This window comes from Theropithecus gelada, chromosome 2 (assembly GCF_003255815.1).
Source record: "Theropithecus gelada isolate Dixy chromosome 2, Tgel_1.0, whole genome shotgun sequence".
NCBI classification, from domain to species: Eukaryota; Metazoa; Chordata; class Mammalia; order Primates; family Cercopithecidae; genus Theropithecus; species Theropithecus gelada.
Genome location: NC_037669.1, coordinates 70,158,798 through 70,178,653, shown reverse-complemented (window position 1 = coordinate 70,178,653; position 19,856 = coordinate 70,158,798). Strand labels below are relative to the sequence as shown.

Genomic DNA, 19,856 nt, shown 5'->3' with positions numbered 1-19,856 from the left:
TTGATCCTTGCATCCTGCAGGATTGGATGAACAGACTGAGAATATGGAATATGGATTTGGTACAGAGAATTCCTGTTCCAGTCAAGGGTGTCTTAAAAATTTTTTTTTCAGAAAATAAGCAGGAGAAAGACATTTTTTAAAAACCGTGGATTTGAGTGAAAAGAGTAACTAATAAGTAAAAACCATCCAAAGCCAAAACACAATTAGTTACCCTACCAAAAAGGAAATTTACTGCAAGACAACAACAACAGCAAAAGCAAGAATTGTCGGGCAGGCACAGTAGCTCACACCTGTAACCTCAACACTTTGGGAAACTAAGGCAGGCAGATTGCTTGAGCTCAGGAGTTCCAGGCTGCAGTGAGCTGTGATCGCACCACTGCACTGCAGCCTGGGCAAGAGGAATGAGTCCTGTCTCGAAACAAAGCAAAGCAAAACAAAACAACAACAACAACTTAGGAATCATTGAAGTGGAGGGTATATAAGTCATGCTTCTGTGTGAGGAAAAAAAAACTAGAAAATGATTTGGATTGACCATCACAATTGAAAGAATTCAACTTCTGAGTTTTATATATATATATACACACACACACACACACACACATAGATATGCATATATATGCATATATACATGTATGTATGCATATATATATGCATATATACATACATAACACCCATATAATAAATATATATGGTGTATATATATGCTTCAGTTGCTATAAGTTATGCTAAAATGATTTCTATTTTGAGATAAAATTCTAAATTATGATAGTGTAATGCTTCAGCTATCACTTCTGAAAAGGAAATAACAGAGCTTTCTGAATCCCAAGATTGGTCAAGTAACATTTTTTTTTTTAATTCTGTTTTGTTTTGTTTTGTTCTCTGTAAGGCAAAAAGCAGTCTCTTATCCCAGAGATCTCACAAGAGTTGCTATGCAAATAGAACTTTCCAATTGGAGTTGCCACCGAGTGCGTCTATTCCTATTTTGTTTGTATAGACTCAAGCTAGTAAATAGTTGTTCCTAAGTTGTTAGATGATTTCATTACAGCAGGTTTTAACAGAATCTGGCACCAACTTCTGAAAAAATGAGTTCATTCTATGAACTAGTGAACTAGTCAGAAGATAGATCCAATTTGGGAGGTTTTTTTTGTTTTGTTTTGTTTTTTTGAGACAGGGTGTCTCTGTGTCTCCTGAGCTGGTGTGCAGTGGTATGATCACGGCTCACTGCAACCTTGATCTCCTGGGCTCAAGTGATCCTCCCACCTCAGCCTCCCGTAGCTGGGACTGTAAGCATGCACCACCATGTTGGACTTTTTATTTTTTGTAAAGACCAAGGCTGGTCTTGAACTCCTGGGCTCAAGTGATCTTTCCACTTCCACTTCCCAAAGTACTGGAATTACAGGTGCGAGCAACCATGCTGGGCCTCTACTCAGTTTTTATATCAGCATGTTACAAAGGCATCAAAAAAGGACTGAAAGCTTCTATGGCCTGAAAAGAAAAGATATCAGACCCCTGATAATAAAGTATCAACAGCAAATTGACATAGTTTTCTAGTTATCGATATCTTTCTTGCTAGTATCTATATATGTTTACAGTGTGCTATAGATAATTTTTACCGAGTTTTTTTTTTTTACCATTTTGTGGAAGCCCAGTTTTTACATATTGTATATTTGATATATATTGCTTTTGAAAACATGCAAGCTTTTTAAAAAGATATCGTTTTAAAAAAACGTATTTTTACTTAGAGTCAAGTCAGATAAGCTTCCATATGTTTGGGAAATGAGATATTTTGTAGTTTACATTTTGTGCAACTTCAAACAGTTCCAACTTCTAATGACTTCATTCACGTGCACAGCGTGTATTTTTCCCACAGAGTCTGAAGCAAGAGCACTGGCCAAAGAGAGGCAGAAAAAGGACAATCACAACCTGAGTAAGTTGGTTTTATTTGTGTTCATGACATTTGATATTAGAGTTAATATTCCCCCATATATCAAAAATGTTCCCAGAAATTCTGTAGAGGAGAGTTGATTTCTACAGCTGTTAAAATTATCTCTTCTGGAAGAAAATTGTATTTGACAGAAACCAAGGTATATATTTTCCCCATATTTTATCTCAGATCAAATTGAATTTTGTATATATAGTTATTTTCAGTTTCTGAAGAGTTTTTATTTTTCTTGTTTATAGTAGTGGGTTTTTTATTTTCTCTCTCCCTCTCTCTTTTTTTTTTTTTTTTTTTTTGGTGAGAGGGAGAACTGATCCCCAACTACCCAATTATAAGTGTTGCTCACACAGGAACTTATTAACAAAAGGGGATTAGGGGAGCATCTTCTCCAATGAGATTTGAAAGAAAAAGAAAGAAAGAAAGAGAGAGAGAGGGAGGGAGTGAGGGAAGGAGAGAGAGAGAGAGAGAGGGAAAGAAAGAAAGAGAAAGAAAGAAAAAGAAAGAAAGAAAAGAGAGAAAGAAAGAAAGAAAGAAAGAAAGAAAGAAAGAAAGAAAGAAAGAAAGAAGAAAGAAAGAAGGAAAAGAAAGAAAGAAAGAGAGATCTGAAGGGGAGTAAATGGATGAGGTAGCCTCCTACATTTCTGACGTTATTCATGACTTAAAAAAAAATAGTCCTAAAGCATTTGAAATATTTTTTACGCATTTAATTTACTCTTGATCAAATCTTCAAATTATCTCCTAAGAATACTTTAATTTTTGTTTAATATAAGCCAGTAAGACAAGCTGCACAGATTTTTTTTAATAAAGTGATTGAGCTTGGAGGTAGGAAATCGGGTGTGAATTTCTCATCTCATGGCCTCATGTTGTCTGTTTCTTGAATTGATTTTTAAGAATGTGAGTCATATATAAACACTTTCTCCTTATAAAAATGATAGAATAAGGCCAGAGTTCTCCTTTAGTCCCCAGCAATATGCATGTTGGTTTCATTTTGGCATTGCTCTTCCTGACCTTTTTCTGTGTATTAAGAATATAGACATACGCACACAGAAAATAAATCGTACGGATTTCTATGTTTTATTTTATTTTATTTTATTTTTTCCTTTCAAACGAGTTGGTTTAATTTCAGGTGATACAAAGTTTAGGGTAGAACAAGGACCAAAGAGCAGACTCTGGCAAGGTTCTGAGCTGGTTTTACTTTAAATTCACAGTTATGGTAGGAATGACTTAGTGAAAACAACTAAAGAGATGATGAGCCACTGTAAGATTTTTTTTTTTATTTTTTTTTGTTTTTTACAAAAGTTTATTCTTAAATGTACAACAGCTCCAAGACAACACTTAATTCCAGCTTTAGGTGGCAAAAGATGTTATGGCAGGGAATATAGATGTTCAAATAAGGATGAAATAAAGGGTCACCATCTCCTCAGGCACAAGGAACAGCTTACTTTTTGCCAGTTTTCTTAATTCCACCTGTGGCCAAGGGCCCCTTCCCCGCGGCCTTCGCTTTTAGCTCCTTAAGTTTCTTCTGCTCCTCTTTTTGTTTCTGCTTGAAAGCCTTATCTTCCTCATCCATCTCCTTGGCCTGCTTCTCAGGCTGTTTCAGTGGCTTCTTCTTGCCACCTTCGCGGCCAGACATGGCGCCTGCCCGATTTCTGTGTTTTAACACAAACGATGTCATATTGTCCATTTTATGTCGATTTTTTTCTACTGAGCAGTATGTTTTGAAGACCTTTTGCTGTTAGAAGTCTAGACCTATCTACTTTTTGAAAACTAATTGCGTAGTATTTTACAGTGTGACTGTATGATATTTAGTAACTTCCAAACTGCTGTGTGTTTATGTTGTTTCTAGTTTTTCCCTGTTATAAACAATACCACAGTGAACGTTTTTATATGTGTCTCTTTGTGTACAAGAAAGTTTGTTTCTCTAGGTTAGAAACGGAACTGAGAAATGGAACTGCTGGGTCCTGAGGGAGCTGGTTTTTACTTTAAGAGCTACACCCCTCCCCAGTTCTCATGTCAAGTGTAAGAAGCTCTCCTTTTCTTTTTTTTTTCTTTTCTTTTTTTTTTTTTTTTTTTTTGAGACGGAGTCTCACTGTGTCTCCCAGGCTGGAGTGCAGTGGCGCGATCTCGGCTCACTGCAAGCTCCGCCCCCCGGGTTCACGCCATTCTCCCGCCTCAGCCTCCCAAGTAGCTGGGACTACAGGCGCCCGCTACCGCGCCCGGCTAGTTTTTTTTTGTATTTTTAGTAGAGACGGGGTTTCACCATGTTAGCCAGGATAGTCTCGATCTCCTGACCTTGTGATCCACCCGCCTCGGCTTCCCAAAGTGCTGGGATTACAGGCTTGAGCCACCGCGCCCGGCCTTGCTCTCCTTTTCTTTTAACCAAAACAGATAAACTGTTATCTCCAAGGCCTCCTCCAGCTTCTCAGTAATTTTACCCTAAGATATTTCTTCTTTTAAAACACCTTAGAAACAAGATAATTAGGCATTACCCAAAACTACTTAAGTGAAATGTGGAAAACTGAGTTGGATCTTGTCAAAAACAATAGATACCTATCATCAGGCACCTGAACTCTCAAGGTCAAGGTTGTCAGTAAAGTGCAAACATGATCAGCTCAAACTCTGAAGGCTATGAAGCAAGCTAAAAGTCTCATCCAACCATTGGGAATTAATAATCAAGGTTAGATAGCCCATTGGTCAAGCTGTTCGTCTTCTAGGAATTTATTTTGTAAGAATACTTGCCAAAATGTACAAAAGGATATATTCATTTATTATTCACTCATTCACTCAGCCGTATACACACACACACACACACACACACACACATATATATATATGGGGGGGAGAGAGAGAGACAGAGAGAGAAAGAGCGCCCCTGTTTTGTGTGAGGCACTTTTCTACAATGTGAACCAGAAAATGAGTTTCCCATCCTGAGAAACTAGCCTTTGAGTTAGGGGTCATCTATCACGTATTACCGAGTGAGATGAACAAGGGGCAGAATAATACATATAATATCCCATTGTGTACAAAGAACACACTGGGGAGAGACGTGCTTGTGTATGTGTTTATATGGATGTATATGTGCTTGGGCGACTATCTAGACATCACTCTTATCAGTGACAATTTGCCCAGGCATATAGATGTTGGATGGTATAAAGACTTGGCTTTTACTTTTTCTTTAATATACCTTTGTATTTTTTAAAATTTTTTACTAGCTTATATCATCTTTCTAATAAATGATTGGAAAGGGAAGTCACTGAACTAAAAACAAAATGTAGTACACGTAAATATTGACAGTGAAAGATGTCAGCTGTATGCTGGTGAGTGAAAAAAAAGATGCAGAGTCATTTTTAGTATGATTCCACTCTAAATGTTTTGTTTCTTATTTAACACATATTTGTTGAGAGCGTACTATGTGCCAGATGCACACGGTTACTTGGTATGCAACAGCAAATAAACATAACAAATAGATCAATGGGATACATGAATATGGGATGGCAGAAAGTTCCTCGTGGAGTCAAAGGGCAGGCAAGGGAGTATAGTGTCAGCATGGACATGGGAGGTGGTGGATCAGTTTCAAAGAGGATGACCAGAAAGTCTCATAGGTAAATCTGAGTCTACCTGAAGGAGGTGAGTGCAGTGCCATTCACATATCTGGAGCTACAATGTTCCAGGCTGGTGGAACAGCCATATGAAGTCCACCAATGGGGCGTATCTGGCTTGCGTGAGGAATAGCAAGGAGCCAGAGGGGCTAGAGGAATTTTATGATTATTATGTGCTTGGAAAAAAATAAGAAGAAAGTACATACTTAAGAGTTTTGGGGAAGGTTAGCTACTGGATCAAGGACCCCACAATTCCTTCTCCAAAACCACTGACCATCACTTAGGGTTTCTATTTTATAGAAGTCTAATGGTAGGACTTCATATTATATAAAACGGATTTCATCATTGGAATAATCCCTCAGCCAAAACAATTTATATTGGGAAAGCAGGGAATCACATTTTTTTATCTAAGTGTACAGACTATTAGTGGATCAAAAAGAAACATACATTATGGTATTTAGAGTAAATATTAACAACTTCAATCCAGTTTGTTAGACTTCAAATTATTTGGAATTTATTTGCTTGACTACATTAATTAGAGACATTTATCATCTCATATGCCTTATTATGTCATCCTCCCTTAAAAAGGTGATAGTTGAACTTACACCTAGATTTATAAAATAGGAATGCTGTGAAGATTCATGGTATAGCTAAAAATACTAGACTTCAGTTTTAGGGCTGTGCTATCCAGTACAGCAGCCATTCACCACCAGTGCCTACTCAGCCTTGAAATATGACTGGTCCAAATTGTGATGTAAAATTAAAGTGTAAAATGCGCCCTGGATTCCAAAAACTTAGAATGAAGAAAAGAATGTTAAGTATTTAATTTGTAAATGTTTACATTGATTGCCTGTTAAAATAATAATATTTTGGATATAATGGATTTAATAAAATGTTAATTTCATCTCTTTCTTTTTACTTTCTAAATAGTACTACTAGAAAACTTAAACTTACATATGTAAATTATATTTCTGTTGGGTAGCACTAGGCTAGAGCATGGGTGTTTTGTGTGACCTATGAGTTAAAAATGTTTTCTACAGTTTTAAATGGTTAAAAAAGGCTGGGTGCAGTGGCTCACGCCTGTAATCCCAGCACTTTGGGAGACTGAAGTGGATAGATCACTTGAAGTCAGGAGCTCGAGACCAGCCTGGCCAACATGGTGAAATCCCCTTCTCTACTAAAAGTACAAAAATTAGCCAGGTGTGGTGGCGTGTGCCTGCAGTCCCAGCTACTCAGGAGGCTGAGGCTCAAGAATCTCATGAACCCAGGAGATGGAGGTCGCAGTGAACCGAGATCGTGCCACTGCACTCCAGCCTGGGTGGCAGAGCAAGACTCCATCTCAATAAATAAATAAATAAATAAATAAATAAATAAATGCTAAAAAAAAAAAAAAAAAGTGACATGAAAATTATATACAATGAAAATTTTAGCATGACAAGTAAATTCTAATGGTTTTCATTAGATTTGCCTTGCGAAAAATTGTACTCATATGTTATATTTTGAATTTTGTCAGTAAAAAATGTGTGGAAATTTGTTTTCCCTCTGGTTAAGTAAATATCTGCATAATATCCTCAATTTTGCTACTTATCTCACAAAACCACAAGTACTAACTTCCTGGCTCTTTGCAGAAAGTTTGCTGACTTCTGCTCTAAGGGGCTAGGTTAGAATTTGGGCTGTTCACCAGATATTGCTGGATGTCCTTGCCAAGTCCCTAATAACGGTATCTCCAAGGCAATTTCATTATTTGTAACTGAGGATAGTAACTGATTTCGGGGTTGCTGTAGGAGCAAATGAGAAATCGTATGTATCTAAGGGCTTTGGAAATGATAAAGAAAGGTAGCTCATTTTTAACTGCAATACCAAAAACATAGTAAAAATAGGGGAAAAGTAGGTTCAGGTTTCCATTGTCATGACCTGAGAAGTTAATATGCACATGCCTTTAATGAGATATGCTAAATGCATACATGGTACTGTTACTAATAGCCCTTTCCTGTGCTCTTTTCTTGAAGTTGAACGAAGAAGAAGATTTAACATAAATGACCGCATTAAGGAACTAGGTACTTTGATTCCCAAGTCAAATGATCCGTGAGTACAATTGCGTGTTAATCTGCATCATATATTTTTCGGACCTGAATGTTTTTTCATATGTTGTAAAAAATGCAGTTGTAAAAACTAAAGTAAAGAAGTCTCTCCTCTCCCTTTGGTTCTGTTCCTAAATTATTCTTACACCTTTCTTTTGGTTAGTCTCATCAAACTAAAATTTCAAGACAAAAGCATTGAATTGTACAAATGATCTTTGGACACTAGATGCTTTGGTTGTGAGGAGGTGGCTTTCTGAGAGGAGGTGACTTTCTGAAACCTAAGAATTCTTTGCAAACAAATACTGAGCTTAAAAAATATTTCCTTTAATGATTCATGCAGAACAGAACTTTCAATAGCTGTTAAAGCTAGATTTGTTGACTGCTCTTCGACTTGTACAGCATCTCTAAATAGGCACTGATGAACGGACATTAGAGACTTCAAGTTTAATGATACTCAACAGACAAAGAAAGGTCAATTGCTTTTATGAAAACTTGCCTGCTCTGTGTATGTTTTACCATTGTAGGGGAAAAAAAGTAATGTTTTAATCCTCTTATTAAATACAGGTCAGCTAATTTGGATTTCAGCTTTTGGTCTCTCTTTATCCACCCTGCCCCCTTCAGAGATAACAGCTGTAAAGATAATTTTCTCAAGTCTTTCCTACCAGCCTATAGTTACCTGCAACGTCAGCACATAGGACAACAAACACACAGTTTTTATCCATTAGAAATTGGCTCATTTGAAGCAAGGGGCTAGAAAATATACATTTTAATGGCCCCCACAGGCATTCTGTGAAATTAGCCTTTGAATATGACCTTTTAGCTACCTAATAAAATGTAAAGATGAAATCAAGTATTATTCATGCAAGGCTTATTAAATTTGCTATTCACATTATTGTTAGAGAATTTGTAACAAAATAAAATAAAACCATTACCTATTGTGAGGTGGTTTTGATGAATGTACAAGCACAATTCCATCTTCAATGTTTTGCCTTCCCAGGTTTCAAGGAAAGGCATTTTCAAACCCGAAACATTTCAGATTCTCAGTTCTACAGCACAAATGTATCCTACTAAAGGGCTGTGACCTTCATTTCCTATAGTCAGTCTTGCATGATAGTTGAAATTGAATTCCCATTTTCCTGTTCTTTATCAGCTTTCACTTTTTAGCATATTCTTTTAAACTGTAGCATGTGAATCTCTTTAGCAACATACTATGAAATTATGGGGCTGCAGTGAAAGCCTCTATTTGCATATCTTCTTTCCCCATTGTATTAGAATACTTGCGGGTTTATAATCTGAACTGATAAAGATCTTTAATTGTAGGCATTGTTTTAAGATAAAACAGACTATAATCTATATGGTGGTTTTCCCACACCAGGTTTCTAGAATGTGCCTTGGGGCTGTTATGCAGACGCAGTCTCATAGACTGGGGTCTCAGCCCAGTACCTTTTCTCCCACCAGAGCAAGTCTGCTTTTGTTGATTTTATATAATGGAGATCTATATACAGTATTCTGTGAAAAAAGAGTCCCTCTTATTACTGAACAAAAAAAAAGTTTGAAAACCCTTTCTTAAACTCAGAAGCATAATTGATTGATTGGATCTCACAAGGAAGCAAAACCCAAGATAATTGGTTGAAACAATCACTTCTTTTAAACTGAGTGACCCCTCACATATCCCAATTCTGATTTCTCATCTTGCTGGGCTACGTGAAGCATCATTTATTTTAATTACATTTCTCTCTGGCTGCTAAAGTTACTTCTCTTACTTTGATCTTAGCTCTGAATATTAAGTCTGTGCTCACTCTGGGTATCTCAGGACGTTCCCCTGGGTTGCCATCTTTGGTGTTCAGAACCCAGGGACCAACCCCAGGGAATTCTCTGGGGGCTGGAACTGTCCCTCTTATGGGAGAACTTCTGTTTTGTTCTTAATGTAACCCATATGAGGATCAATTACTTGGTGACTTGTTTAACGACCCTCTATTCACCCATTCCACCTGATACTTGTAGATGAGGAAATGGATAGAGAGAGGCTAGATAGCATGCTTGGGATAATTCTTGATGAAAAAAAAAAAAAAATAGAAGGATGCTGAGTTTATGCCACAAACAATTTAGTAGTGTGATCTCACAGATCTGTTTTACCATCGTTTACTCTGAGTTAACTTTTATAGTTTTAGAAACCTATAACTGTTTAATATAATGTTTAAGGAAACTGTAATCAACAGACCTAAATTTAAGTCCTGACTCTACCATGTGGTACTGTGTGGCCTAGGACAAGTTGAATTGTCTCTGTTTCAACATGTGCACAAAGTCTCTTATCTTACAAGGTGCTTGTCTGGGTTAAGTAAGACAATGTGTACAAACTGGGTGGGCAACACTAGGCACGTGGCAAACACTCATGAATGGTAGCTATTATTAATGTATGATTATTTCATTTTCAAAATTGAATGCTTTTAAAAATGATACAATGGACTTTGGGGACTTGCGGGGAAGGGATGGAGTGGGTAGGATGGGGGTGAGGGATAAAAGACTACAGGTTGGGTACAGTGTACACAGCTTGGGTGATGGATGTACCAAAATCTCAGAAATCACCAATAAAGAACTTATCCATGTAACCAAGCACCACCTGTTCCCCCAAAACTATTAAAATTAAAAAAAAAAAATTTAAGTTCAAAAAAAGAGATATGGAATGCTTTGAATATTGAATTTTCATTGAGCCTCAAATCCTAAAAACGTCTGTTTTCCTCCATTTCCATTGCAGAGACATGCGCTGGAACAAGGGAACCATCTTAAAAGCATCTGTGGACTATATCCGAAAGTTGCAACGAGAACAGCAACGCGCCAAAGAACTTGAAAACCGACAGAAGAAACTGGAGCACGCCAACCGGCATTTGTTGCTCAGAATACAGGTACACAGCCTGAGTTGTGTAAAGTTTACTGCTTGTTACCAACTTCAAGACAGTAGAAAGATGGATATAATGAGCCATAGGGGAGTTGACTTACATGATCTTAACACAGTCAGTCCGTATTATTTGTGGATTCTGTATGTGTGAATTTGCCTACTTGTAACCCCAAAATCAATATCTGTGGCACTTCCACAGTCATTCTTGGACATGTGCAGAGTGGCAAGTTTGAGCTGCGTGCCCACAGTCATTCTCAGACATGTGCAGAGTGGCAAGTTTGAGCTACCCATGGCACGCATTTCCAGGTGAGGTCGAATGACCCTGCCCGAGGCTGGCTGACTGCTTTCTTGTTTCAGCTCTCATCCTCTAAACAAGTGCTCCTTTCGTGGTCTGTTCAGTGCTTTCTACATTATTGTTTCTGTTGGTGATTTCGCTGTTTAAAATGACCCCCAAGCATAATGCGGAAGCAATGTCTAGAGTTCCTGAGGGCAAGAAGGCCGTGATGTGTCTTACAGAGAAAACACAGGTGTTGGATAAGCTTCTTTCCGGCATGAGTTACAGTTCTGTTGGCTGTGAGTTTAATATTCACGGGTCAACAACATATATTACATAAGGTGACCTCCAACAGAAATATACATATAACAAGATTAAGTGTCGTGACTGGGGTCTCACAGGAACCTAACCTGTAATTGCCCTGGGAACAGTGCTTCAGTGTTGTTCACCCATTCAGTGTTCACAGTGACTTTGTAGAACATAAAAAACATAAGCACTGACTATACATGTTAAATAAGAAGATGCCTTAGTATTTGCAGGGTCTAGGAAGCAGTTGATGATCAAAGTCTATGTTTATAAGGAACTTGGGGACACCCAGAGGATCTTATATTAAGGACATAATTCCTGGAGATAGTTATAAATAGTGGAATTGTAACATATATCTTTAACTTAAACTATACACCCTTAGAGGAAGACATACTCATTTTATTAATATGTACAATTTGTGCGTCACCCTGTTCAGTGGGTACATGCACCAGTGTAAACGGGAGATGGGGAGTTCCTCTTCAGTGTCAGCTCCTGGAACTTCTCTCAGGTGCTCGGCCTCTCTTGTTGGGTGAAAGGGCACGACTTCCTCTGAAATGATCCTCAAAAACAGACTCCCTGTTTGAACCAAAGGGGGTTTGTGAGGGTAATTTTAATTTGCTGACTTTGAACAAAACCTATCTGTAAGAGTCAATGACACCGTACCTTCTTCTTGAGTAGGCTGACCCACCTTTTACTAGATTTTGCCATAAAGCAAGGGTTGTCTTTCAACTTTTCCAGTACAACCATTCATGGAGTTATTTTACGAAACAGCAGTGAGAAGTATGACACCCTAGAGACCATTGTGTTTCACCTAATGGTGTTCCTCCTGGACGCTGAACTTTTCAAACAGAGCAATTCACTTATAATAATGGTCTCCAGTCTTCTGAATGCTTATATTTTGAAATTTCACATCTCTCATTCACTGCAGCGATTCCTCAGCTGCGGGTCGGGGAGGTGGGAAGCCACTTCCCTGTTGGAGTGCATTTTAGGACTCTGGGTAGTGAAGGAGAGGTTGTGTGTAATTTGAAAGCCCTCCTTTCCCCTCCCCTCCTCTACTTTGGCTTTGGTTGTTGGTTTTATGTTCTGTCTCTTCAACAGAGGTTGAAAAACATAGGTATTTAATTTCTTGAACGTAGTCTACCTATTTATAAAAGCAGCTTGTCGGCCGGGCATGGTAGCTCACGCTTGTAATCCCAGCACTTTGGGAGGCCAAGGCGGGTGGATCACGAGATCAGGAGTTCAAGACCAGCCTGGCCAAGATGGTGAAGCCCCATCTCTACTAAAAATACAAAAATTAGCTGGATGTGGTGGCAAGCACCTGTAATCCCAGCTACTCGTGAGGCTGAGGCAGAGAATCTCTTGAACCCGGGAGGTGGAGGTTGCAGTGAGCCAAGATCGCACCCCTGCATTCCAGCCTAGGTGACAGAGTGAGACTCCATCTCAAAAAAAATTAAAAAATAGAAATAAAAATAAAACCAACTTGTGGCTGGGTGCAGTGGCTCACGCCTGTAATCCCAGCACTTTGAGAGGCCAAGGCGGGTGGATCACAAGGTCAGGAGTTCGAGACCAGTCTGGCCAACATGGTGAAACCTCTTTACCAAAAATACAAAAAAAAAAAAAATTAGCTGGGCGTGGTGGTGGATGCTTGTAATCCCAGCTACTCAGGAGCAGGAGGCTGAGGCAGGAGAACCCGGGAGGCGGAGATTGCAGTGAGCCAAGATTGTGCCATTGCACTCCAGCCTAGGCTGCAGAGCAAGACTCCGTATCAAAAAACAAACAGAAAAAGCAGCTTGTACTAATGTGTCGTTTCCTTCTACAAGTATTAAAATGTAATAACTATTTTGAAAGAGTAGCTAGGTTTTGTTTTATTTTAGGGTTCCAAACATGTATATTCATATGAAATACGAATATTGTGAAATATGTGCATTGGAAATTCCATGGTGACGATATCTTGATTTTCTTCCAATGACGATGTGAGGCAGCCTTTAGAACTTTTGCATATCACAGAAAACATTATTAATTAGGAAAGTTCTGCAATGCAATTAAGCCAGAGTTCTCTAGATGAGATTTATCACCTTATTTAGAAATCTGAGTAATGCTTTAATCAGCTGATAAATATTTTAAATTAGACAACAAAGGATTAGAGTAAGATGTTTGCCTCTCTTAATCCAACTTTATTATTCTTTTTCTGAAAAGACAATCTGCATGTGTGGAGGTGCTGTTCTTATTAGCATGTTGGTGTAGACTTACAAGAGTCCATGTTTTCAGTATGGGCCTAAGGGCTTTCTTTCATTTTCACTCTTAAGTGATGCACGCAGAAGTTTTCACAGAAGAAAGAGCATGAATCCTTAATATCAGTGAAACTGCCATTTTATTAAATAGCCCAGGGCTTTCAAATGATGCCTGAAGAAACTTGTGTTTCTGAAGATTATTTAAAGGAACTTGAAGGTACTTGTGTGACATCTCAAGCTCCTGGCTTTTACTCATATCGCATCCAAAGAAGGATTTTGCAGATCTAAAAACCTTGAATTTAGACTGAAACATGGCTTTTCAAGCACATATGTTTCTCAGCTTGTGGGCAAAGGTTGAGAGGCCATGTCATGTGGAGAGTCCTTCCCCTCTCTGATAAGGAAAGGTGACTTGCTTCAAATTTATATTCTCTTGCTACATATTATTGTTTCACAGTCATAGAAGGGATAGCATTGGAATGGAGAAGCAGAATGCTTATCAGGAATCAATTAAAGTCTCTATGGTTCATTTTAGAGATATACTCAGAAAGGAAAAAGAGAAAGAGCTTACTTGGAAGGCATTTTGCAATGATACAGGGGGAATCAATGGCATTTAGTAAGTGTATTACTCAGTTAGTGCGGCTGTAGTGAAATGCCATTGACTGGGTGGTAAACAAGAGTTATTTTCTCACAATTCTGGAGGCTAGTTGTTGTCCAAGATCAAGTTGTCAGCAGGGTTGGTCCCTTCTGAAGCCTCTCTCCTTGGCTTCTAGATGCCCGTCTTCTCCCTGTGTGTTCACATGGTCTTTTTTCTGTGTGCATCTGTCCCAATCTCCTTTTCTTACAAGGACACCAGTCCTACTGGGTTTAGGCCCACCAGTATGATCTCATTTTAAATTAATCGCCTCTTTAAAGGCCCTATCTCCAAATACAGTCACATTCCAAGGTACTAACGTTAGGACTTCAACATTCAAATTTTTTCCAGGACACAATTTAGCCAATAATAGGAATGTATGTGAGGAAGGAAAGGAAAAAAGTTGTTCATCTTATAGATGAGAACTTACTTGTTGAGTTAAAAACATACTTTCCCTTTGCCATCGTGAAATGGGTTAAATGATGCTTCTAAAACTTTAGTTACTTGCATAGAACTTTCACAGCTTTTGCTATCGCTACCAAAACTTTTTAACTTCATGGCACTCTTAGTGTTTTAGCAAGCTTTTTACCATCCCCCTAGACCAAAAGAAATACCTACTCTTTTTGTTAGGTCCAAACAACTTATTAAGTATTTAGGTTTTAACAACTTGGTAGCCATTTGAAAAAATAAAACATATAAATTAAAAGGAAAATAGCATTTTTATTTTGTTATTAAATAACCATATTACTTACTAACTGGATGTCTGTGCCTGTTGGGCACTGCACAACTTCTAAAGTCTCTTGGAATCAGACTGGACACCACCACCCTTGTTGCCCAGTCCACAGTGATGTTCATGCGAAACTTGTTTTTCTTTCATCACAGCAACCGCCACAAGCCCAACTTTGCAATGATATGATGTGGTTGAAAAGTGTATAGCACAGTCTGATGCTGAAAGAGAACTATCTTGAGTTTAGTAGTTCTCAGGTAGTATTGCCATTTCCCTTGAAATGTTAGGCTATCTCCAGTGCTCTGTGAGTTCATTGCAGCACCCATGGGGACCTCAGTGCACAGCTGAAGGACCATGAAAGCTGAAGGACCATGAAACTATGTTACTCTTTATTGAATATGTTTCTTTTTTCTTTTCTTTCGTTTTTCTTCTTTCTTTCTTTTTTTTTTTTTTTTTTTTTTTTTTTTTTTTTTTTTTTTTTTTTTTTGAGATGGTGTTTCACTCTTCTTGCCCAGGCTGGAGTGCAATGGCGTGATCTTGGCTCACTGCAACCTCCACCTCTCAGGTTCAAATGATTCTCCTGCCTCAACCTCCCCAGTAGCTGGGATTACAGACGCGCACCACCATGCCCGGCTAATTTTAGTATTTTTAGTAGAGACGGGGGTTTCACCATGTTGACCAGGCTGGTCTCAAACTCCTGACCTCAGGTGATCCACTCCCCTCGGCCTCCCAAATAATATTTTTATCAGCTTGCATTTAAAACTTCATTTTTGTATTTTTTAACTTATCCTCAGTGGGAACATTAATATCTGCGAGAGACCATCTCTCTCTGTTTTTCATACATAGTCAAATCTATAAAACACCTAAAACTTTATTTCATATACTATCAGTGGTACTTCTACTATACTTTAGAACATACAGAGCTTATTAATTTAAAAGAACAAAAAAACTTTTATTTTGAGGATTTATTGTTTTCCAAGTATCTGATTTTTAATAATAGACTTTATTTTTTGGGACAGTTTTTGGTTCGCAGTAAAATTGAAATAATGCTGCAGCTATTTCCCATACACCTCTTTCCCCCAAGCATGCACGGCCTTCCCCATTATCAGCATTCCCTACCAGAGTGGCACATTTATTAGAATCAATGAACCCGCAGTGACATTTCATTTCCCTCCAAAGTCTATACTTTACATTCCCTCTTGGTGTTGTACATTTTGTGGGTTTGGCCAAATGTCTAATGACATGCATCTACCATTACAGTATCAGATAGAGTGGTTTCACGGGCTTAAAAGTCCTCTGTGCTCTGCCTATTTCAGTGTTTTATCTTTACTCTTATTATAGGAACTTGAAATGCAGGCTCGAGCTCATGGACTTTCCCTTATTCCATCCACGGGTCTCTGCTCTCCAGATTTGGTGAATCGGATCATCAAGCAAGAACCCGTTCTTGAGAACTGCAGCCAAGACCTCCTTCAGCATCACGCAGACCTAACTTGTACAACAACTCTCGATCTCACGGATGGCACCATCACCTTCAACAACAACCTCGGAACTGGGACCGAGGCCAACCAAGCCTATAGTGTCCCCACGAAAATGGGATCCAAACTGGAAGACATCCTGATGGATGACACTCTTTCTCCCGTTGGTGTCACTGATCCACTCCTTTCCTCAGTGTCCCCCGGAGCCTCCAAAACAAGCAGCCGGAGGAGCAGTATGAGCATGGAAGAGACGGAGCATGCTTGTTAGCGAATCCTCCCTGCACTGCATTCGCACAAACTGCTTCCTTTCTTGATTCGTAGATTTAATAACTTACCTGAGGGGGTTTTCTTGATACTTTTCCTTTAATATGAAATTTTTTTTCATGCTTTATCAATAGCCCAGGATATATTTTATTTTTAGAATTTTGTGAAACAGACTTGTATATTCTATTTTACAACTACAAATGCCTCCAAAGTATTGTACAAATAAGTGTGCAGTATCTGTGAACTGAATTCACCACAGACTTGAGCTTTCTGAGCAAGAGGATTTTGCGTCAGAGAAATGTCTGTCCATTTTTATTCAGGGGAAACTTGATTTGAGATTTTTATGCCTGTGACTTCCTTAGAAATTAAATGTAAAGTTTAATTGAAAGAATGTAAAGCAACCAAAAAGAAAAAAAAAAGAGGAAAAGAAATCCATACTAACCCTTTTCCATTTTATAAATGTATTGATTCATTGGTACTGCCTTAAAGATACAGTACCCCTCTAGCTTTGTTTAGTCTTTATACTGCAAACTATTTAAAGAAATACTGTATTCTGTAAAAGACAAAAAAAAAAAAAATGCAGTCTTTTCATGAAGATCGTCTGGTTAGAAAACATAACTGATACCAACTGAAACTGAAGGGAGTTAGACCAAGGCTCTGAAATTTAAAGTCTAATCTCGCTCTCTTTTATTCTGTGCTGTTACAGTTTTCTTCATCAATGAGTGTGATTCAGTTTTTCATAAGATATATTTTATTTTGAAATGGAAATTAATGTCCTCTCAAAGTAAACTATTGAGGAGCACTGAAAGTATGTTTTACTCTTTTTTGTTGTTGTTTTTTCATTTTTGCTTTTGATAAGAAAACCGAACTGGGCATATTTCTAATTGGCTTTACTATTTTTATTTTTAAATTATGTTTTACTGTTCATTTGATTTGTACAGATTCTTTATTATCATTGTTCTTTTCAATATGTTTGTATTAATTTGTAAGAATATGCATCTTCAAATGGCAAGTTTTCGATATTTTTACAACTCACTGGTGGTTTTCCGCATTCTTTGTACACCCATGAAAGAAAACTTTTATGCAAGGTCTTGCGTTTAAAAGACAGCTTTGCGAATATTTTGTAAATTACAGTCTCACTCAGAACTGTTTTTGGACACATTTAAGGTGTAGTATTAATAGGTTAAAACCAGGCTTTCTAGAAAGAATAAACTTACATATTTATTTTTAGGATATGAAAATAGCAATATTCTTGGAGACCGATAACCATAGCATTAATACGCCCATTCTGGTCATTTAAATTGGGGTTTATTTCAGCAAACTTGCTGAATTTATTTTTAAGAAAGAAATACTGTATTGGCAAATTACTGTTACTTGATAACAATGTTTTAACAAGGAGCAATGTTGTAAAGTTAGTTTCAGTGCATTATCTACTTGTGTAGTCCTATGCAATAACAGTAGTGTTACATGTATCAAGCCTAGATGTTTTATACAGATGCCATATAGTGTTATGAGCCAGGCTGTTGAATGGAATTTCTCAGTAGCAGCCTACAATTGAATAGCAAGTGGCATAAAGCATATCCATTCAGAATGAAGTGCCTTAAATATAGCAGTAGTCTTTTTTGGACTAGCACTGACTGAACTGTAATGTAGGGGAAAGTTTCACGATGGTATCTATAGTCAAGAGGAACATGTAGCATGGTGCCTATGTAGACAATATAAGAGCTTCCAATTTTCCTTCAGATATTTTTAATATTAAATATATTTTAGTGACAGAGTGCCAACTTCTTTCATCAGGAAACCTTATTCAGGAGGGTTTTTAAAAAGTGTTTAAATGTCAAATGTGAACTGGTGATGGGTGATGGAGGGTTCAGAGAGGAGTGATCGTCAGATGTGTGAATGGATGGTTTAAGTGAAAATAATCAACTGCATAGTTCCCACGCACGCTGGGCAATGAGAATCCTTGGAAACATTGGTGATGCTATCAGTTTTATAGCTTTATTACTTAAGGGGGTAGGGAAAATTAGTTCCCATTCTTTCAACCCCCTTAACTGTATTGCTCTTTTCCTAGAATAGTGATGCAAATCTGCATGAACAACTAATTGTACCATAGTGTTCATTGATACAATCATAGCATTGTCTGTTTTTCTCTTCATATTTATATGGGGGGGAGGGCACTGGATGCAAAAGTTGAAGATCGTGACGCTATGATGTTAGTTTTCCTTAGCTGATTTTGAGGGTTTTAAAAAATAAAGCAAGATTGACTAACCTATGGCCAAGGGAACAGGACTATGGTTTAGCAACCATATAGAAAGCTTTGTTGAAAGAAAGTATGGCATCTTATACCACTGCCCTGACTGTCGCAACTCCTAACCTTGCCATTGCCTGCCTCCCCGTCCCCTTCTCTTAAGAGACAATTTCTGCAGGTGGCAGGTGAGCAAACCCAGGAGAATGCTGCAATCTTGGGGGTGGTTTTATTTATTTATTTTTTTGCCAAATAGAGTGTGGATTCGTTTTAGGGGCTAGTTAAGCCAAGAGGCAGTGGTTTGGGCTTGTTGTTTGTAACGAGAAAATGATCCACACCACTCCCCCCATTCCCGGGTGCAGAATTGTGACTCGGGGTTGGGCCTCTGTATGGAGTGACCAAAATGCCAAAATTGTCTGTCTGCCTCTGAGTAGGGCAATGGAAATACCAAACCTTCTGACTTTGCCAAAAAGCATACAAGCAACCTGGTCATACATAGGATGACAAAATTCTTTCTGGTTGTTTTTAAACAATAAAGCAATAAGAACAAATACAATACATAGGAAGTTAAAAGCACAAAGGAATGAACTTATTAATATTTTTGAAAAATGCACTGGGAAAAAGTTGATGTCAATAACAGTATAAAACAGCCCTATTTCTTGATAAAAATGACAAATGACTGTCTCTTGCAGATGCTTGGTACTGTAATGTTAATAATAGTCACCTGCTGTTGGATGCAGCAATAATTTCTGTATGGTCCATAGCACTGTATATTATGGATCGATATTAATGTATCCAATGAAATAATCGACTTGTTCTTGATAGCCTCATTAAAGCATTTGGTTTTTCACATAGTGGTGGCCTATTGTGTTAATGCCAATTTTGAATGTTATCTGCCTTATCAAAAAATGGTAGTGCACATTTTCTTCTGATTTAATGAATAACAAATTGCATGAAAATTTAGAGAATGCCAGTAAGTACTTTTTTTGTTTAAAATGCCACTCTAAGATGTTACTTTTTGGTTTTAAACATTTTTGATTACTTTTTGACTTACACTCAGATGAGCTATAATTATGCAGCTTTTTTATCCCCCTCTGAATTTGGGGAGATTTTAAACTCCCAAATGCCAAGACTTCATTTTAGATATAGGAGTTTTATTTAAAATGTTTCAGTGAGAGGTGGCTTTAA

The 19,856-nt window shown here is 37.8% G+C and overlaps 1 protein-coding gene and 1 pseudogene across 13 annotated transcripts in view; one reads left to right on the top strand and one right to left on the bottom strand.

Moving 5' to 3' along the window:
- Window positions 1–19,522, top strand: part of MITF (melanogenesis associated transcription factor) — a 224,450-nt gene extending 204,928 nt beyond the window's left edge. For 8 of the 12 annotated variants that reach the window (XM_025376103.1, XM_025376098.1, XM_025376096.1 and 5 more), the window contains 4 exons: window positions 1,871–1,927; window positions 7,548–7,623; window positions 10,375–10,522; window positions 16,026–19,522. In XM_025376103.1, the coding sequence (XP_025231888.1) occupies window positions 1,871–1,927; window positions 7,548–7,623; window positions 10,375–10,522; window positions 16,026–16,427 (683 nt within the window). In that variant the 3' untranslated portion in view covers window positions 16,428–19,522. Of the gene's footprint in view, window positions 1–1,852; window positions 1,928–7,547; window positions 7,624–10,374; window positions 10,523–16,025 lie in introns of all 12 variants that reach the window. The other 4 variants (XM_025376095.1, XM_025376094.1, XM_025376099.1 and 1 more) reach the window with 1 other exon arrangement.
- Window positions 3,032–3,583, bottom strand: LOC112618709 (annotated as a pseudogene). Its single transcript, XR_003118115.1, has one exon. The product of XR_003118115.1 is annotated as a translation machinery-associated protein 7 pseudogene (transcript).
- Window positions 19,523–19,856: the final 334 nt, after the last annotated feature.